Here is a 19,335-nt window from a genome sequence, read left to right on the forward strand (position 1 = left end):
TGACACTATAGTTCGTCCCAAACCCTTCTTTCAGTGCGTCATAGTTGATCGAATTCTCTCTAACACATTAAGCGAGAAGTGACAGAAAAAAACGTGAGTCTGTGATTATTATACATAGAACTTAGAAAATTATTTATCGTAAGCTAATTCTACTTACGGATGTACAATTGGTTGGAGTTTAGAATACGCTAAATCGATATCCAATCAATGATGCGCATAAATATAATTTGATGCAGATTGTCTCGATCGTGACAGTACTTTCACAATGTCAACTGATAAAATGATAATTGTCATTCCAGGTTAGTATTTTCAGACATTTTACAGTGAAAATTTAATTTTGTATTTATTTATTGTATAATAAAAATATTTTAAATATGCCGAGATATATCGAGAAAGAACAAAGACTAATATTAAAATTATTAAATTATTTTCAATTAGAAAAAGACAGATTACGATCCTGCAACTGACAAATTTAACTAAAATGTCATGCAATAATTCTCGACATTCTTAAAATCCTATATGACGTCAAAATTAGTGACGCACTGAAAGAAGGGTTTGGGACAGACTGTACCTTTGTTTTTTCTGACAAAAATCGTTCAGTTTTAGTAACCACGTCTGAGTATGTAAATTCCAATACTCAATCATGGTTCTTAGCAAATAAACTTAAACTAAATGATAACAAAACTCAAAATTTAATTTTTTTGTCTACCTTCGATGTGAGTGTTGAAAAAAATAATGTCAAATTGTTAGGCATAACAGTTGACAACACATTGACGTGGTATAACCATATTGATCATCTCAAAGGTAAACTTTCTAGTACCTTATTTTTACTCAGACAATTAAAACTTGTTACAAGTGTTGATACCTTGAAAATAACGTACTTTTTTTTCCATTCATTTTTAAGCTATGGTGTTATTCTGTGGGGAAACACTTGCAATGCCCTAACAATATTTAAATTGCAATAAAAAGCAATAAGAATAATTGCAAAAGTTAGCTACTTGGAATCTTGCAAACCGTTTTTTATTAAAATAAGATAATGCCCGTGCCAACATTATGGCTATATAGCGTTAATGTAGAAATACATAAAAACGCTGATACTTTAATTAAACACTCTGACTTACATAATTATAGCACAAGAGGTGCAAATAACATCAGAACAGTTAAGTATCGTTTGAGTAAATCACAAAAAAAACTCAATTGACTATAATATATACAATGTCCTACCTAAGGATTTAAAACAACTTTCGATGAATAAATTTAAAGTAAGTCTGAAAAGATACCTTTAGAGATTTGCTTTTTACTTTGTTAGTGAATACTTTGATCACATCAAGGCAGTAACATGAACATGGATGTACTCACTATGTTGGTATATTTCTTATTTTGTATAATTTATGTTTTATTTTATGTTATGCGCATTAATGTATTTTCATCTCTTATTGTATTTTGTGTATGTTATATATTATCTTTTTTACTTATACATATAATTGACTTGCTACAAATAAATGTAAAATTTGTAAACGTAGTTAAATAAATCTTGAATCTGGAATCTTGAATCTCGGGAATACTTATTGACTTCTATTCTCTGTTTTTGTATCCATAATGGATGTTTGGTTCCAGTAAAGTTTAACAACAATAACTTTGATGACTTTGTCATCTAGTTGGATGCTCTGCTAGGCGGTAATTGATTTGGTATGCTCTATGTGATCAAATACCTTTTTAAAATCAAATGAAGCACATATAAACGAGTTTTCTTTCATCCCAACACTGTTGAAGAAGTGTTTCCAAAGAAATAAGTGCTTTTCTAGTTCCAAGGGATCTCCCCAAAGGAGCCCAAACTGCTATTGACCAATTATTCCCTCACATTAATTATTGGTTTTGCTTAGAAAGATATGTAACTGTATATTAACGGCATGGCTCATCAAACTAATGGGTCTACAATCGCTATATTTCTTAAAGTTTGGTTTCTGAGGAATAAAGATCGATTTTAACCAGTCTGTTGGAATTTCACTGATATCATATATTTTATTCAACAGTACAGTCACTTCTTTTATATGGTCATTTGATAATAATTTTAGTTATTCATTGTATATTTGATCTGGTCTACTGGCTTTATTGTTTTTGCCTGGGCTTATGGCTTTTCCCACTTCAGCTTTTAAGATTGACGGTCCTGTATTTGGTAGTAATTTTCAGTCATCCTTAAACAAGTCTTTAATGTAGTTTTCCCATTAGACCATTACTTCGTCCTCGAAAGATAGTACATGCCATTCATTATTCATCAACTATGGGTGTATTTCTTCTGTGCAATCCAGTAACTTCTTTTATTTTCTTATGTCCATTAAATTCGTCATGTTTTCGTTGCAATTCTTGTAGTTCCTCACATCTTTCTCGCATTCACAACTTTTTCGCTTTATTTTTCTTCGAATTAAATGATGACTTAGTGACAAATTTCTCCATACTATTACAAGCATTGTAATATGTTAAAGATTTCAAGCAAATAATAATCAATTTTACTTACAATTAGGAATCAACTTCACACGAACGAGAGCCCAGAACTTGAAGACGATATGTACTGTGCATGTTACAATCAAAAATAGTACCCAGAAAAATGCCGATATGTGGAGTTTTGCAAATGAATCTCTTATTAGGTGGAAACCAAGACTGAATCTGAAAAAAAAAAATTAAATAACAAAAAAAAGTGGGGCAGTAGACGGTACAGTAGTATTTTTTGTATATTCGAATGTACATGAAACCGCTATTAGTTAATATCCTTTACTTATTCTTTAAAAGAATGGTAAAATCAGCGAAAAGAAGGCTTATTAAGTAGGTAATTACATGGGCGTGCATGATTTGGACGCTAAATTTAAAATTCGACACTGAAAAATAAAATACCTGTTTCTGCATACATGATTTGGACGCTGGGTGTAATTGAAATGTAAATGGAAAGTCAGGTAATAAAATTCTAGAGATTAAGCTTGATAAGGTTTATTTGTCACTTTGAAATAAATACGACATACATTTTACGAAATGGAATCGATCGATACAGTTAGTTTGATACTCATGTATCCTATTTCTAACGAACATAATTTTTTTTCTACTCTTTGGATCTTTAAGTCTATTACTTTCACTATTACAGACACTATTAATTTTAATGTAAGTTTCAGTTTGAAATTTTTTTAAAACATCAATAAAATGGAAAATATTTGGATGAGCATGGTAAAAATTATCATTAAAACGCGAGTGGAACGATTCACAAGCATTAGTTGTTAATTGTAAACTCTCACTCATCGCAGCCCACATCTCCGACGGAAATGTTGCGTGGTCGCCAATGTAGTTGTCCAATAAGTAGTCGGAAAACTTTTCAATTTTTGAATTCTTTGGTTGAATAGCCATAAAATCTTATATGAAAGGTTCTTCGACTTCTAAGGGAGGTAAAAATGGCAGCCCAAAAATATATTTCAGCCATTTAGATATTTCACTGTCTGCCAATTTATATTCCCGAATTAAGCCACAACCACCGATATTACCATACCAAGCTTGCATAAGATGAAAACGGCACCCTTTAATGTGCACATTTGGAAATTCAAAACGCGCAGCATTGTGGATAGCAATTTCAAAATCGGAGAAAATGATTTTTGGATTGAATTTTAGACCAATTACTTCACATTTGCGTTTCAAAACATTAAATAGTTTTATATAGGTTTGTTCCGATTTGTCGGGAAGTAAACAATAACACAATGGTATATAATGTCCATTGATAAATACATGTATGGTAAAAAATTGCTTGAAATATTGAGCACAGTAACTAAATGTACCGTCCATATATGTCCATATAAATCGTTTCACTGCCGCACAGAAAACGCATGTTAGTGTTACACGAGAAGATGATAATATTAGAACTTAGTTCAACCGCAAATATAAAATTCTCGTCTTTAAGTGTTTTGATATTCATAATATTTACCGCAGCAATAGTTTCTTCTTTACTTTTGGGCAGTTTCGGTTGAGCCATTCGCCGTTCACTGTATATTTGATTTCGTATTAAATTAACGTCTTTAACAGACATGTGGCTCAAGCAATCTACATTTTCTTTCAACGCACTATGTATGATTTTGGACGACCTTTCGGTCAAATTATCCTTAGCCTTCCTTTTGGCAGTGCTACGCACAATCTGTCTATTAAGGGTCTTGATATCACACTCGTGATTATGTTCTAGATTACTTCGGATCACTAACTTTTCTGGCCCTTTCGTGAATATCTTCGCTTTACACGACCGTTTTACGCACCTCCAATACGTTTCTCCCGATTTTAGTACTTTATCTTGAGAAAAAGTAAAACTGTTCACTTTGAGCAAAATTTTACCACGATTACTTACTAACGTTGAAATTTCCATGTTCACTTTTCACTATTCTCTGACAAACTAATAACTAGTAACTAAGTAAATTTCAATGACCATCATTAAACCCTAATTATATCTAATATCTGGTACCTGCGATAATCCTTCCGGCAGCGTCCAAAACAAGGGTACTTTTAAGACCCTCAGGTACTTCAGCGTCGAAAACATGCCCGCCCAATTACATATCTAGGAAGAGACAAAAAGCAAGGATCCTCTTTTTCTACTTCCAGTTTTCTTTAATTGCACAGTTTATGCTACTTGCCATTTCTGTGTTCGCACCCATTTTATAATAAAATAGATGAGCAATGCTATTTGCGAAGATGGTGGAATATAAGTGGTCACTGGGGACTTAATAACAAAAATGGTCGTGCTGTTCAAGAAGTCAATATAGAGCAATGGAACAAAGAAAAAAAATATAGGAAAAGTATGACAACAGATAATAAAGGAATACATATTGGAAGAAACAAAGAACAACGGCAAGGAAAAAATAATATATAAATATATAAAAAAATTAAAAATTAAAAAAAAATAATTTATATACGAAAAAAATAATCACTAAGGAATGAAATAATATAGTGAAATTATAAATGAATACTTACTCTCCTTTTACCATATAGTCATTTGCCAAAATACTCGTGAACAGGCAAAATATGGTGGCAATAAAAAAGTTCTGTATCGATGCTATATGAGGTACATTGTTGCATAGTTCTTCAATTAGCGAATCTCTTGCTTCAAACTGCTTCTCTTGTAATGCCTTGTACTCTTTTTGCTTTCTGGAAAAAACAAGAAAGAATATGAAAGAAACATTGACAAAATCAGAACAAATAGTAAACAAATTGTGTAAACATAAATCAAATATACATATATCATAAATATAATTGTACAACAGCTAAAATTAATTGTTGTAATATGTCTCCTGAGAAATACTAAATCGGTGAGTGGCGATTTTATTTTCCACCTGTTCCTTTATCGAATAACGTCTGATATTTAATTAGTCATTCAATCCTTTGTTGTTATTTGGTCTTTTTCTGCTACTACGGTTGTCTTACGAGTCGATTATTAGGATTTTTCCAAGCGGTACCAATTTAATTCTTTTTAGCTTCAATTTAAATTCAACAAAAAGCAAACTTGATAATGTAGACAATTTGATATATCTATCTTGACCTTGTGATAAGCTGGAGATATCTAAAGTCTATTTGCTTGCAACTGGTAGCTCATTACAAATGCAAATCTTCAAATAGAGTTTAAGAGTTACCGTCAAAACCATAAACAATTGTCGTACGGATAAGGTTTTTTAATAAGGTTTTTTTTTTAATTACGAGTTATGCATTAATTTGTTTAGTTACATATACTTAAAAAAAGGCTCCATGAAATTAAACACTCTTTTTAACGCTAATAATAATAAAAAAAACCGCGAAACCACGAATTTCGTAAAAGTTATATCTTAGACAAATAATTATCTGTATTTTTTTTCGCTCTTTAATTTTTTCGTGGAACAATTTCTCTCTTTTAATAGTAGAACCATTTTTGGATTTATAAGGAATATCTATACTATAGTCGGTTCGCTATATTTACGCGGGTTTCGTATTAACAAAATTATGCTAATGGCTCATTGATAACCAGTTGCAGTAAACGACTTCCCAGAAAATTAGGTAAAAACTGTATTAATGGTCATATTTTAAAATACATTAAAATAACATTAGGGTAGGCATAAATTTGTTACAATATTGCAGTTGAATTGATTCTTTGCCAGTGTTGACATTGTATGTTTGGTGGAAATATTTAAAAATGCCTAGACGTGTGTTAGATGTAGATAGTCTAATTTGTAGTGTACATAAGTATTTTACGGATGAAAAAGAAAATGGCGGTCTTTTAAATCGGTAATGTCTGTTCAACAACGCGTATGTGATGCTCTAGGAATTAGTGAAACCAAACTAAGAGGAGTATTACAAAATCGCAATAATGAACGGCCGAAAGAAGATCACCGAAAAACTCGCCTATCATTGAAAACGAAAGATATTCCAGATGGAAAAAAATTTGAAATTCGTGATACCATTTATCGAATGCGAGCCAACAAGGAACATGTGACCTTAAATACAATTCTTTCGGAATTAAAAGATAGAAAATTTGACGAAATTGGCAGAACAAGTCTATGGCAAGTGAAACATAATTTGGGTTTCAAATTTCAAAAGGAAGATAACAGAAAAGCCCTTTGTGAAAGAAGTTCTGTTGTGCATAAAAGAATTAACTTTCTAAGAAAATATTCTAAATTAAAAGAAGAAAGGGCGAATTTTATATATTTAGACGAAACATGGATATTTTCTGTAAAGTCTATCAAACATACTGATGGAGAAGGGAAGCGACACATAATTTTACATGCAGGAGGGAAATCGGGTTTTATAGAAGGTGCTGATTTAATATTTTCATCTAAATCAAAATCAAGTGACTATCACGATAATATGAACACAGAAATGTTTGTAAAATGGTTACATGAAAAACTTTATGTTTTATGGTTTTATGGTTTAAGTGAGCCCAGCGTAATTATTTTAGACAATGCACCTTACCATTCTGAAGTATTAAACAAAAGTCCAACAAATTCTTGGACTGTTAATAAAATTAAAGAATGGTTGACAAAGGAACATATACCATTTACACAACATATTTTAAAATGAGAATTATTACGCTTGGAAAATATCCACGCAAAACCAAAAACCTTTGTTGTGGATCAGATTATTGAAAGTTACGGTCATCAAGTTTTACGTCTGCCACCGTATCATTGCCAGTTTAATCCCATCGAATATATATGGGGAATAGCAAAACAATATTATGACAACCATATTGGGCCTAACGGTTATAGCGACGACGCAGTTCGGGAAACTTGGCGAAAGGCACTTTCAATTGTAACTCCAGAAATGTGGTGCAACTGTATATTCAAGTGCGAGAAACTAATAGAAGATTGGTGGAATCGTGAAAATAAAATAAACGAAATAAGTCCAATCATAATAACAATTAATGGTGATGACAGTGATGATGATGACGATTATGATATTTTTGATGATAATGACTGATTTTCATTTTTGTTGGCAAGTAAAATTTTTTTATTTTTCATTAGAAATTCTCTCCATGGAACAAATATACATAGACCATATTTTCTGTGTGAAGTGTAATAGGTATAAAATTATTATTAGGTTTATATTAGCCACATTAGACTCCATTAATGAAGTAATTCTCCTTATTATACTGTCAATTATATAAAAGATTTTCCATTATTATTTAATTAAAAAAGTTATGGATTATTTTTCATTTCATTTGGCCAGTTGATATTTCCCCAAAGAGCAGGTAATTAAAACTGGGTAATTACAATAAAAATTTTAATCCGAAACCCGCGTAAATATAGCGAACCGACTTTATTAGCCAATTAGTCAGTTTCCAATGTGGAAACGTCTTATAAACAATGGAGATGAATGGCGAGAATTAGGAGAGGCCTTAATTCGGCAATCCGAATAGAGAGAAAGGCTTAAAAAAATACTATTAGATTCATAGAATACCCTGACTCCTTAGGGGATAATCCCTTAATAATGACTGACGAATTTGACAAGGAGTACCTGCGTAAGTTGGGGTGAATTTGATACCGTTGTGTTATAGTAGTAGTTTAGTCCAGGCATTAAAATGGCATCATCTTATCGTTTCAATTTGTTGCTGCTAAACTTAAAAACGACGAGTATTCTCTGAGAGAAAAAACATCAACAACATCTAACTATGGTTAATAATATAGTGACTATGTGCTGCGGTATGACAGGTGTTAGTAAAAGAACCATTTACAGATTTTTAAGTGAAAGAAAACAAGGAAACATTACTGAGCCAAAAAGACATGAAGAAAAACAACCAATAAGTAGTAAGAGAACCCTATAATTAATACAACTGATACAAAAACCGAAGTTGCTAAAAAAGACCACCATGTCAAAAACATAATCAATGTTAAACATAGACTAACAAAAGAACCTCTTCCACTAGTCTTTATCGATATTGACTAGAAATAGAATTTCTATTAAACTTAAAAATTAACATAGATGCTTCAAGATAAAATAACAGTATAATACAGTGCACCCGATGCCAGGCCTATGGGCACTCCAAATCATATTGCTTAACAACGTATGCGTTAAATGTGGTGGCCCCGATGATACAAAACATGTATTAAATCTAGAAGTATCTTTCTGCAGCTTGCACTTTATGTAATGATAGCTATAGCCCCAGGATACGATTTATTAGATGGGAGAGTATTAAAACATCTACCCAGAAAAGCAGTTCTCATGCTTACTATTATCTAGAATAGAACGCTGCAGTTAAGCCATTTTTCAATCAAGTGGAAATATGCTCACATTATAATGATTGGTAAGTTAAGTAAATTGCCTACAGAACCTTCTTCCTATCGTCCGATAAGCTTGATGTCCAAGATATTTGAAAGACTTCTGCTAAATAAAATAAGCGAAACTGTACCACTCGAGAACATACTACCTGAACATCAGTTTGGTTTTCATCAAAAATATTCAACATCCCAACAGTGTCATCGAATCTTAAATAAAATCAAGAAAGTTTGAAAGAAAAGATTAGGTGTACAATATTTCTTGATATTCAGCAGGCTTTTGATAAAGTCTGGCAAAACGGTTTGCTATATAAATTAAAATCTTTACTGACTAGCATTATATCTTGTCCTGAAGTCATATATTAACGAACGTTCGTTCCAAGTAAAAATCAATAATAGTTTTTCAACCTATCACTAAATCCAATCCGGAGTTTCTTAGGGAAATGTCCTCGGTAACTTCCTATACCATAATCTTAACTGCTGATATACCTATTATACATGACGTCACAGTGGCAACTTTTGCAGATGATACAGCCCTCTTAGTTTCAAACAAAGACCCAGACATAGCATCTGAAAAGCTTCAAAATGACTTGCATACATTAGAGAATTGGTTGAAAAATGGGAAAATAAAGTCAACAACTAAAAATCAGCCCAAATCACATTCACAACAAGAAGGGGCACCTAAATAACGATCCTTTTATTGCTAGAGACGTAATGAAAGATCTTGGGTTGCATTTGCAAATTGATTATTTGGCAGAAAGTCACAACTGTCATTGGTATTTTGTATGGTACCAATGTGTACTAAAACCAATGTGTACCTACTTACGGCGTAGAACTCTGGGACTGTAGCGAGCTTTCAAACACAAAAATGTTGCTGACCTTCCAATCAAAAACACTGCTTATGATAGCTAACGCCCCTTGGTATGTGGGCAATACAATCATCCACAATGACCTAGGAGCACCGACCGTAAAAGATGTCATAACACTCCACGTCAACAAAGCCAAAATTCGTAATTAAATGCACCATAGCCAAATTATCTGTGAATTATATCAGCCACCAATGAAAGAACGAAGACTGAAGAGATCTTGATCAGAAGACCTGGTTACATAGGTGAAAATGGAGAACTGTCGCTGGAAGGTACCCAAATCAAATCAATATTGCCATCACATTTACTAATTACTCAATGTAGTGTTTATGGGTAAATTGTAAATATGCATTTAAAAATTAAAGAGTCTGTATATTTGTAACAAATTTTAAAGTTGTCTTCTATTTTTGTATATATATTTTTAGTACATATCTCCTTAATAACATCACTTAACGAAGTTTGTCAAAAAATTTGACCACTCTGTATTATTACTGTATTTATCAGTGGCCGGTTGGTATTAACAGTGTAACAAAGTAATTGGTTGATGTAAATAAATCAAATAAGTATTTTAAATCTAATGTTAACTGTAATCTATATCATTATTAGCAAATGACAACATTACTGTTTTTATCGAAAATAGAAATAAAAATACTCCGTTGCAAATTATTATTTAATCACTTTGTTTTTGACTTAATAATAAATTACTAGTTTTAAACATATCTAACAATAAATAAAATAATTTTAACAAACATATTCAATACACAACATTCGGAAAGATTTTAAAATATAAAATTTAAAATAGAAAATATCATGGTTCGCTATATACCATAGATTTAAGAAATAAAAACTTTAACGTGTAAAATGGTGTAAATTTATTAAAATGGTTGGTTATCACCACTCGTTGGACTATGTCCTTTTTTAGGACAGAGAATTGGCATGTTCCTTAAAAAATGTAAGCCTTTAACATCGACCTAGTGTCATAATTATTATTTATAAAATAAAATTTATTACTTTATACATAATTTGAGGGTGATCTGACCTCGTTAGATGCTGGTGGTTAGATGACTAGGTTTTCTAGTTGTAACTATTATATTTTTCTCGGAGGATGGGCCGATAGGACTGAAAACGTTCTTTAAATTTCTTCTTCTTCTTCATTTTATGTAGACATGACTCTGTCTATTTTTCAATGTTCCTCCAGTAAGTTGTCATTCCATCATTTACGTGGTCTTCTTACTAATCGTCTTTCTCTTGCGGAACGGTCTCTTGCCCTCTTTACTACTCTATTTGTTGTTATTCGGCTTATATGATCGTTCCTTTCTACTCTTCTATTTCTTACCCAGTTCTTGATGTTATCTTCTTCTTTGGGTGCCGTCTTCTTAACGAAGGTTGGAGATGACCTCTGCAAAGTCTTCCCTATTTTTGGCTTTCCTTATTAAACTTTGAAAGTCTAATCCTGTCCAATCATTGATGTTGCGTAGCCAGGTCAATTGTCGTCTACCCGGGCCGCGTCTGCCTTCTATTTTCCCTTCTATAATAAGCTGAAAGAAGTTATACCTGTCGTGTCTAAATATGTGTCCAAGATAAGATGTTTTACGCTTCTTGACAATTTCTGAGTTGGCGTTCTCTATTCATATGTCTTAAAACTTCATTTCTAACACGGTCGGTCCATGGAATTTTCAGCATACGACGAAATACCCACATCTGAAAGCTCTCTAAACGTCGTAACGAGCTGACTGTTAACGTCCAAGCTTCCACGCCGTGTAATAGTACACTATATACATAACACTTTATCATGAGGTATCGTAGGGACAAATCCAGATTCATATTTTTTAAGGCGTATTTTATTTCTGACGTTAAGAGGGGGAAGTCGTTATTTTCGATGTTTGTTTGTCTATCAATATTTATTGTTCTATCGTCTGAGAATAGGTTTTGTATATATGTTCGCCATTCAACGCTTATTTCTTCTATTGTGGTCAGGACTCTATCATCCGTGCTTGTTATTGTGCCACACTGCCTAGCGTTTCTGATCCCACACATTTCTTTAATTTTCTTATGGAGAAGTCTATCACCATGTTTATTCTGTAGGTCTTCTATCTCTTCGCAAGTTTCTACAAGCCACTGTGCTTTTGCTTGATGTTATATACCTTGTAATTCCTCTGTAATTTTCAGGTTCCGATTTGTCTCCCTTTTTGAAGGGGATATATCCATTCTTGAGGAATTCTGTTTTGTTCTATTATTTTTTGGATTAGCTTTAATAGTTCTTTGGTCAGATCTGGTCCTCCATACTTTAGGAGTTCGTTCGGTATTCTGTCCTCTCCTGGTGATTTTCTATTTTTTAATTTTCTTATTGCTTTCTTTACCTCTTCCTTCTCAATATTTATTTCTTCGTTTGTCGTCACCTCTGGTGTTGGTGGTTCATTATCGTCACCTTTAGTAAGTAGCGAAAGTAGTCTACCCATGTTTCCTTCTGAATGTGTTTCATTTTTATTAGTTTGTTTATCTTTTTTCTTTGTCCTCTGATCATTCTCCATATTTGTTTTTGTGTTCCGTAGAAGTCATGTTCCATCTGTTTTGAGAAGTTTTCTGGAAATTTAAAGATCTATTTTGGATACTTTTAAAAATTTTAATAAATTTATACCATTTTACACAAGAAACGATTACTTCATAGTAAGTATTTTAAAATATATTCCTCTGTTATATTTGAGAAAAATGCGCGAAGGGGACTTGTGTAGACAGATGGAGAACAGATTGGTGGTACATAGAGTTGCCGGATGTGTTTGAGGAAAAAATCTGACAACTTTTTAATACATATAAATATCTCTAAAAATGACAACAATTTTTTAAAAAAGATTTTTTATATGATGACATCTTTGCGCAATTCAGCGCAACTGACATTTTTATTGGAAAACAAATGCAAAAGATACTTTTTAGTCGATCCTCATTCCAAACTCCCGCAAAAAAAAAATTAAAAAACACAAAAAAAGTGGAGGCCATCCAAAAAAATAATAAAAAAATGGTATATACCAACAAAACATTAAAAACTTGGCGAGAGGGACCCTGTTCCCATCAGAGGTGAGTGTTAAGAATCTGGAGTCTGTTCAGCCGAAAGGCTCTGGAAACTTATCGAAGATCGAAGCTCGGACACAAAACACAAAGATAACAAGAAAAATAAGACCACGGGACTAAAGCACCTCACGCTGTCCTGGACGCGGTGAAGACGTCACAAGGGAGTCTCGTTTTCCAAGACTCTCACGTGACAAGCATTATTATGATAGTATGTAGACTTTCATTGCACGTCAGCGTGCTATGAGAGCGGGTTAAGGAAGAGTGCATGGGGAGTAGTGGAGCTCGGATGATTCTTCCTTGATCTACCTGGGCAAATCCTCCTAAATGAATTGTATGCCCAAATGTTCCTACGGATATGCAAGTATAAATCAGGTCGGAAATTAGTATTGTGTGTGTGTGTGCGTGTGTTGAAAAATTAGCCATTCAAGTAGTATATGCTCAGATATGTTTGATTAGTTAATGTAAAGAAATTCTACGATATTTTCACTACAGTTAATCCTCACTTGTTATTTTTTCTGTTTTTTTCTGTCCTGTAATATGTCCTGTGTGTATATGATCTTTGCGTAGATTTCATGTTATAAAAGATACTAAATACACTAATGCCCAAAATTAACGCATCAACTTAAATGTACCAAAAGTTTGAAGCTATTTTTTTTTCTGAACGAATGATTAGATTTTGATGATGTTTTTTTCATATTATAGATCTATTCCTGGTAAATCAATGTATTAATGTTTTCTGAAAAATATCAACGTTTTACCCGTATACGGAGTGTAAAAATAAAGTTGTGTTTTTTCATCGTTTTTTGCAACACCCTGTGAAATTTATTAGAAATAAACGCTACATCTTATTATTTTGAAATCAATTTGTTCTTTCTCAAGATTTCCGTAAAAAAATTATCTTAATATCTCTATTATTAATGATTATACAGAACTTTAAATGTAACAAGTTTTTGTAAAGTACATAAACTTTATTGACATTTAATACAAATAAAGACTAAGAAAATATAACCTAAATATTCTCGAACAATTGCCCTTTCCCAAAAACACTTAATAACTAGTATTTCCATAACTTAAAATCAAGCAGCGTATTTGGTCTTGATCATTTGCATCCCAAACTTCTCTTACCATAACTTCTATGTCGTCAAAAGAGACAGGTGGTGGTTGTCGCCTCCTAAGTTGACGATCAATAATATCCCACAAATTCTCTATGGGATTGAGATCAGAGCTGCAGGGTGGCCAGTTCATGGTTTGTATTCCAACCTCGTTCTAATATTTGCGAACCACACGTGCAACATGTGGTCCTATGTAAGGAGCAAATGGAACTACATGGTTAGACAAAATGTCTAATATACCTTTCACCTGTTAAGAAATCTCTTCGTAAAGCAACAAGGTCCGTTTGCATTGTAAGAGATATTCCTCCCCAATCCATTACAGATCCACCATTGAATAAAGTAATAGGTCGTATATTACACTGTGCGTAGCGTTCTCTTGGCCGTCGATTAACTCTCACACTGAGCTATATAAGCAATACCACGATTCATCAGTGAACAACACGTACTTCCAGTCATCAACATTTCAGTCAAGGTGCTCTCTGGCAAATTGTAATCTACTTCTACAATGATTTACGTTTAAAGATCTGACTGGTATCCTTATTTGCAGATCTTGTTCGGCGAGACGCCTTTATATAGTGTTTCTACTAATTTGAATATTATGAACATTTGTCACTTGTATTTGTGAATGTCTCATTGTGAGAAAACGTTCTCTTATAGCACGAAGCCTGATAAACTGATCTTGTCGTGGTGTTGTAAGTTTTTCTCTTCCTTATCCACGACGTTTCGTATGGTCTCTTGTTTCTCGAAAACGTTGAATGACTCGTGATATTGTAGTATGAAATACCCCTAACCTCAAGCCTATTTCACGATAACTTAAGCCTACATCAGCTAAAGTAATTGCCTGATTCATCTTGGCTCAGATTTCTTGAAATTGAATGTTGAATTTTTACAATTTAATAAAGTCACGTTACGCTTTGAACGTACTTTTCTTTTTTGTTAATAAAAATATTGATGATTTTTTTACGAAAATGTTAAAAAAAATGAAACTTTTTTAAAGTATTAAGATTAAGATGTAGCATTTGCTTTAAGTAAATTCCACAGGGTGTTACAATATAAGATGAAAAATCAAATTTATTTTTACACCCCGTATCTAGGTGAAATGCTGACACTTCCCAGAAAACAATAATACCGTAATTACTTAGAAATAGGTCTGCAATGAGCAAAAAAATTTATTGAAATCCAATCAAGGATACACAAGAAAAATATCTTAATAATTATGGTAGAGTTGAGGTCGGGCGTTAATTTTGGAGAGTAAGAAATCTTGCAATGCTTTGAACATACTTTTCTTTTTTGATAATAAACGTATCGTAATGATTTTTTTACCAAAATGTGAAGAAAGAATGAAGCGATCTTAAAATATTAATAACGTGTAGCGTTTGTTTCTAATATATTCCACCGGGTGTTGCAAAATTAGATGAAAAAACACAACTTTATTTTTACACCCTGTATATAAGTAAAACGTTGACATTTTTAAAAAAATAATTAATATAGTCATTAACTAGAAATATACCTACAATGTGAAAAATGAATCATGGAAATCCAATTAAGGGTTCAGAAGAAATATAGTTTTAAAATCATGGTCCATTTTAGGTGGTGCGTTAATTTTGGAGAGTAGTATATTTTTGATTTTTTTCTCTCAATCATTATATCCTAGCGCATTGGCACAATGCAGCTTTTAATTAAATCTGATCCAAATCTACTGATACAATTGGAGTTGTCGTTTGCTTGTATTTTATTAAGCATTGTGCTTCTATTTTTCAATATATTGTTAAATTAAAGGGTGACATATTGCCTACTGTTAATATGTAAAAATAGTAATTTATGGAAACAATATAAACTTTTATTTAATTTTTTAAATAGCAACTATTCACCATGAAATTTATATTCTAAATGCATATTGATATTTGATAATTTAAATGGTACATATATATTTTATTCATATAATTCCAAACGATTTTAAAAGGAGAGAAATTTTTAATAAATTAAAGATTTTATTTGTGCTCTATATACTCGATGTAGTTTCCTTCTTTCAACATTCTCATAGTCATACGAGAATGTCTTAAAAATGGATTAAGTCGTATTTAGTAAGAAATAAACAAATACAATGGAACTATAAAGGCGTACTGGGCTCAATGGGAATCTCGGTATCGTTCCAATGTTCTACTATATCGCTTACTCGGGTTGATCATTCAGGGCAAAATCGAAGGAAAACGCTGAAAAATCGGAAAATAACTATCCTCGCTACGGTACATTAGATAATGGATATGTTGATGCGTGTTGCAAAAGAACGCTTGTCATAGTTCGAGACAGATTTTACTGGATCAATTTTCGCCGAGATATGGAAGATTGGTGTAAGAAATGCGATTTATATAATGGTAGAAAAGGTGCACAAAGAAGAAGTCTTGGTAAAATTGCACAATATTTTTCTTCAGAGAGTCTTTTGAATGACTAACAGTAGATATTCTCGGTCTATTTCCGATGACAAAGAGAGGAAACAAATTAATACCTAATGGTCACAATGGATTGTTTTTCAAAATGGCTTGAAATTATATCCCTTATTAATAAAAAAGTGACTACAGTAGCAGATGCGTTCATAACACACGTTGTATCAAGACACGAAATTACTTTACTGTTACATTCTGATCAAGGATAAACACTTTGAACCAGAATGATGTCAGGTTTAATAAAAATCTTGGGTATTAGGAAAACTCGCATTGCACTTCTCAATCCGCACTCAGACGGAATGGTCAAAATACATAATAGAACTGTTTGTCAATCCTACATATTAGAGTTTGTCGCTGATAATCAAAAATATTGGGATACTTTAATTTCTGTATTCCTGCTAGCCTACAGAGGTTCCGAACATGAAGCGATTGATTATTCTCCATCGATGATGATCACTGGAAGAGAAATGAAGCTTCCTCAAGATCTAATTTAGTTCTTTTCGTTACGTTCATCCCGAAAATTAAAAAAAAATAAAAAAGTCTACAAATTTGCTCGTAAAAGTTTGAAGCTTGAAACTGATAAATCTAAGGCCAGTCTCGACATTCGTGCTACCGGGACAACTGTCGAAAGAGGTGATCCAATATGGTTAAATAATCCGAAACGTAAGAAAGGATTTAGTCTGAAACTTCGAAACTGGGAGGGCCGGTATACCGTCTGCAGAAAATAAACGATCTAATATTTATACCGGCAAAGATAAATGGAAACCTAACACAGTGTATTACAGTACAAAGCGGAGTCAGACAGGATGACTCGTTAAGCCCACTTCTCTTTAATATAATAATGGATGAAATGATACAAACAGTACGTAAAGGTCATGGTTATAGAAAAGGGAAAAAAGAAATCCAAATATTATGTTATGCAAACGACGCCGCATTAATCGCCGAGACAGAAGACGAGCTCCAAAGATTAACACATATCTTCAATACAACAGCCAAGAAATACAATATGATAGTATCAGCAGAAAAACCCAAATGTATGACAAGATCTAAATACCCACTATGATGTAAAATCGCAATTGATGGGAAAATAATAAAGCAGGAAGCCAGATTTAGATATCTGGGAATAGATATAACTAGTTACGGAGATGTTGAAGAAGGAGTACGACAACAAAGCTTAAAAGCAAGTAAAGTGACGGGATTTCTTAATGACACAATCTGGAAGAACAAACACCTAAGACAAGGCACAAAAACAAGAATCTATAAAGCAGCCATTAGACCTATATTAACATACACGGCGGAGACAAGACCTGACACATTTAAAACGAGACAACTACTAGAAACAACTAAGATGAAAATACTCCGACGAATATCAGGGAAACGTCTGTTGGATAGGAGAGAAGCGAAAACATATGAAGAGCTGGCAATATAGAAGACGTAAATGGATGGGTGACAAAACGGAAACAGGAGTGGAACCAACACATTAGTAGAATGGCAGAGGATAGGATAGTACGAATAGCACGATATAAGTCACCAAATCCACAAACAAGTATTGGCAGACCAAGAAAAAGATGGTGCGATAATTTAAACAATTTAGGAAGCTAATATTGAAGAAGAAACAGGCTTTAAAGCCTACATACAAGAAGGAAGAAGAAGAAGTAATATTTATACCGCACCCAGTTTTCAGCTAGAACTAAACACAAGCTATATAAAAAAAAGTTTAAAACAAGACATTAGCTCCACACCACGGGGACTGATTCACCTTGTTGGCTTCAGCCGGTTCCCGATAGACAGGTTATTCGAGCCAAACAACTATAAAGAAAGGAGCAATGTTACAGTTTGGAAAGATTTATTCCATATAGAAATACTCTCTTGACGAAAAAGAAAAACTATTAAGAATCTAAAAAACCTAGACTTCAGAACCCAGTCCGAACTGGAATGGGTATTCGAGAATGACATTTTGCCATCAATATACTGATTCAGCGATGTCGTGATATAAACGTTGACCTACACTTGTGCTTTGTTGACTACGAAAAAGCTTTCAATAGAGTAAGACATGAAGAAACTAGAATGGAATAATAAGGGTATCAACGTCGACGGATCATACTTAAACCACTTGCGATTCGCAGATGATAGTTTTAATAGCCGATAATATCCAAGAACTAAATGATATGTTACAACAATTAAATGCAGTTTCAGGAGCGGTAGTCTTAAAAATGAACTACAGCAAAACAAAAATACTGAGTCGAGACCAGACAAATATAACAATACAATATCATACCATAGAAAATGTTGAACATTATGTATATCTAGGTCATGTTATCAAACTAGGAAAACCAAATCAAGATGCTGAGATTAAAAGAAGAACACAACTGGCATGGGGCGCTTTCGGCAAATTAGCATATATCTTGAAAAACACCTCCATTCCTGTAAACTTAAAGAAAAAGGTGTATAACACATGCATACTACCAGTTTGTACTTACGGCTTGGAGACAGTAGCCCTTACCAAAAAATCTGCTAAAAAATTAGAAACAACGCAAAGAACAATGGAACGAATCATGCTTGGAATATCACTAAGAGACATGATTAGAAACACCGAGATAAGACGTAGAACGAAGATTAGGGATATTGTGGAAGAAATTGTAAAAATGAAATGGCGCCGGGCAGATCACGTAGCCCGATATAATGACAACAGGTGGACACGAAGAATTCTAGAATGGAGACCAAGGACGACAACAAGGAGCATGGGAAGACCTCAAAAAAGATGGGTAGATGACATAGGAGCAGGCAAACAGTGGATTAGCTGACGCAAGATAGAGAAAGATGGAAGCAATTGGGAGAGACCTACATTCAGGAGTGGATGGAAAATGGTTGACAAAGAAGAAGAAGACATGAAAAACTAATAGCAATACTTATTAATAAGCCTATTGACAGTAAAATGATGAAGATAATCCCAACATTATATCGGAACCAAAGTGCAATAGTTCACGTTAATGGTGCTCTAAGAAGAAGATAAAGAAAAAGAAAGAAACAGTCCTAAATATTGGTAATAAAAACATAATTATAGGGATAGAGGAAAACTTAACAGTTATAAAGA

General features: G+C 33.0%; 1 protein-coding gene across 5 annotated transcripts in view; it reads right to left on the reverse strand.

Moving 5' to 3' along the window:
- The window catches only part of LOC140441031 (sterol O-acyltransferase 1-like), a 67,617-nt gene that overhangs the window by 19,162 nt on the left and 29,120 nt on the right, over nucleotides 1–19,335 (reverse strand). For all 5 annotated transcript variants that reach the window (XM_072531426.1, XM_072531428.1, XM_072531425.1 and 2 more), the window contains exons 3-4: nucleotides 4,990–5,163; nucleotides 2,516–2,664 (exon numbers count right to left, since the gene is read on the reverse strand). In XM_072531426.1, the coding sequence (XP_072387527.1) occupies nucleotides 2,516–2,664; nucleotides 4,990–5,163 (323 nt within the window). The remainder of the gene's footprint in view (nucleotides 1–2,515; nucleotides 2,665–4,989; nucleotides 5,164–19,335) is intronic.

The sequence above is a fragment of the Diabrotica undecimpunctata genome, chromosome 5, assembly GCF_040954645.1.
Source record: "Diabrotica undecimpunctata isolate CICGRU chromosome 5, icDiaUnde3, whole genome shotgun sequence".
In the NCBI taxonomy this organism is placed as follows: Eukaryota; Metazoa; Arthropoda; class Insecta; order Coleoptera; family Chrysomelidae; genus Diabrotica; species Diabrotica undecimpunctata.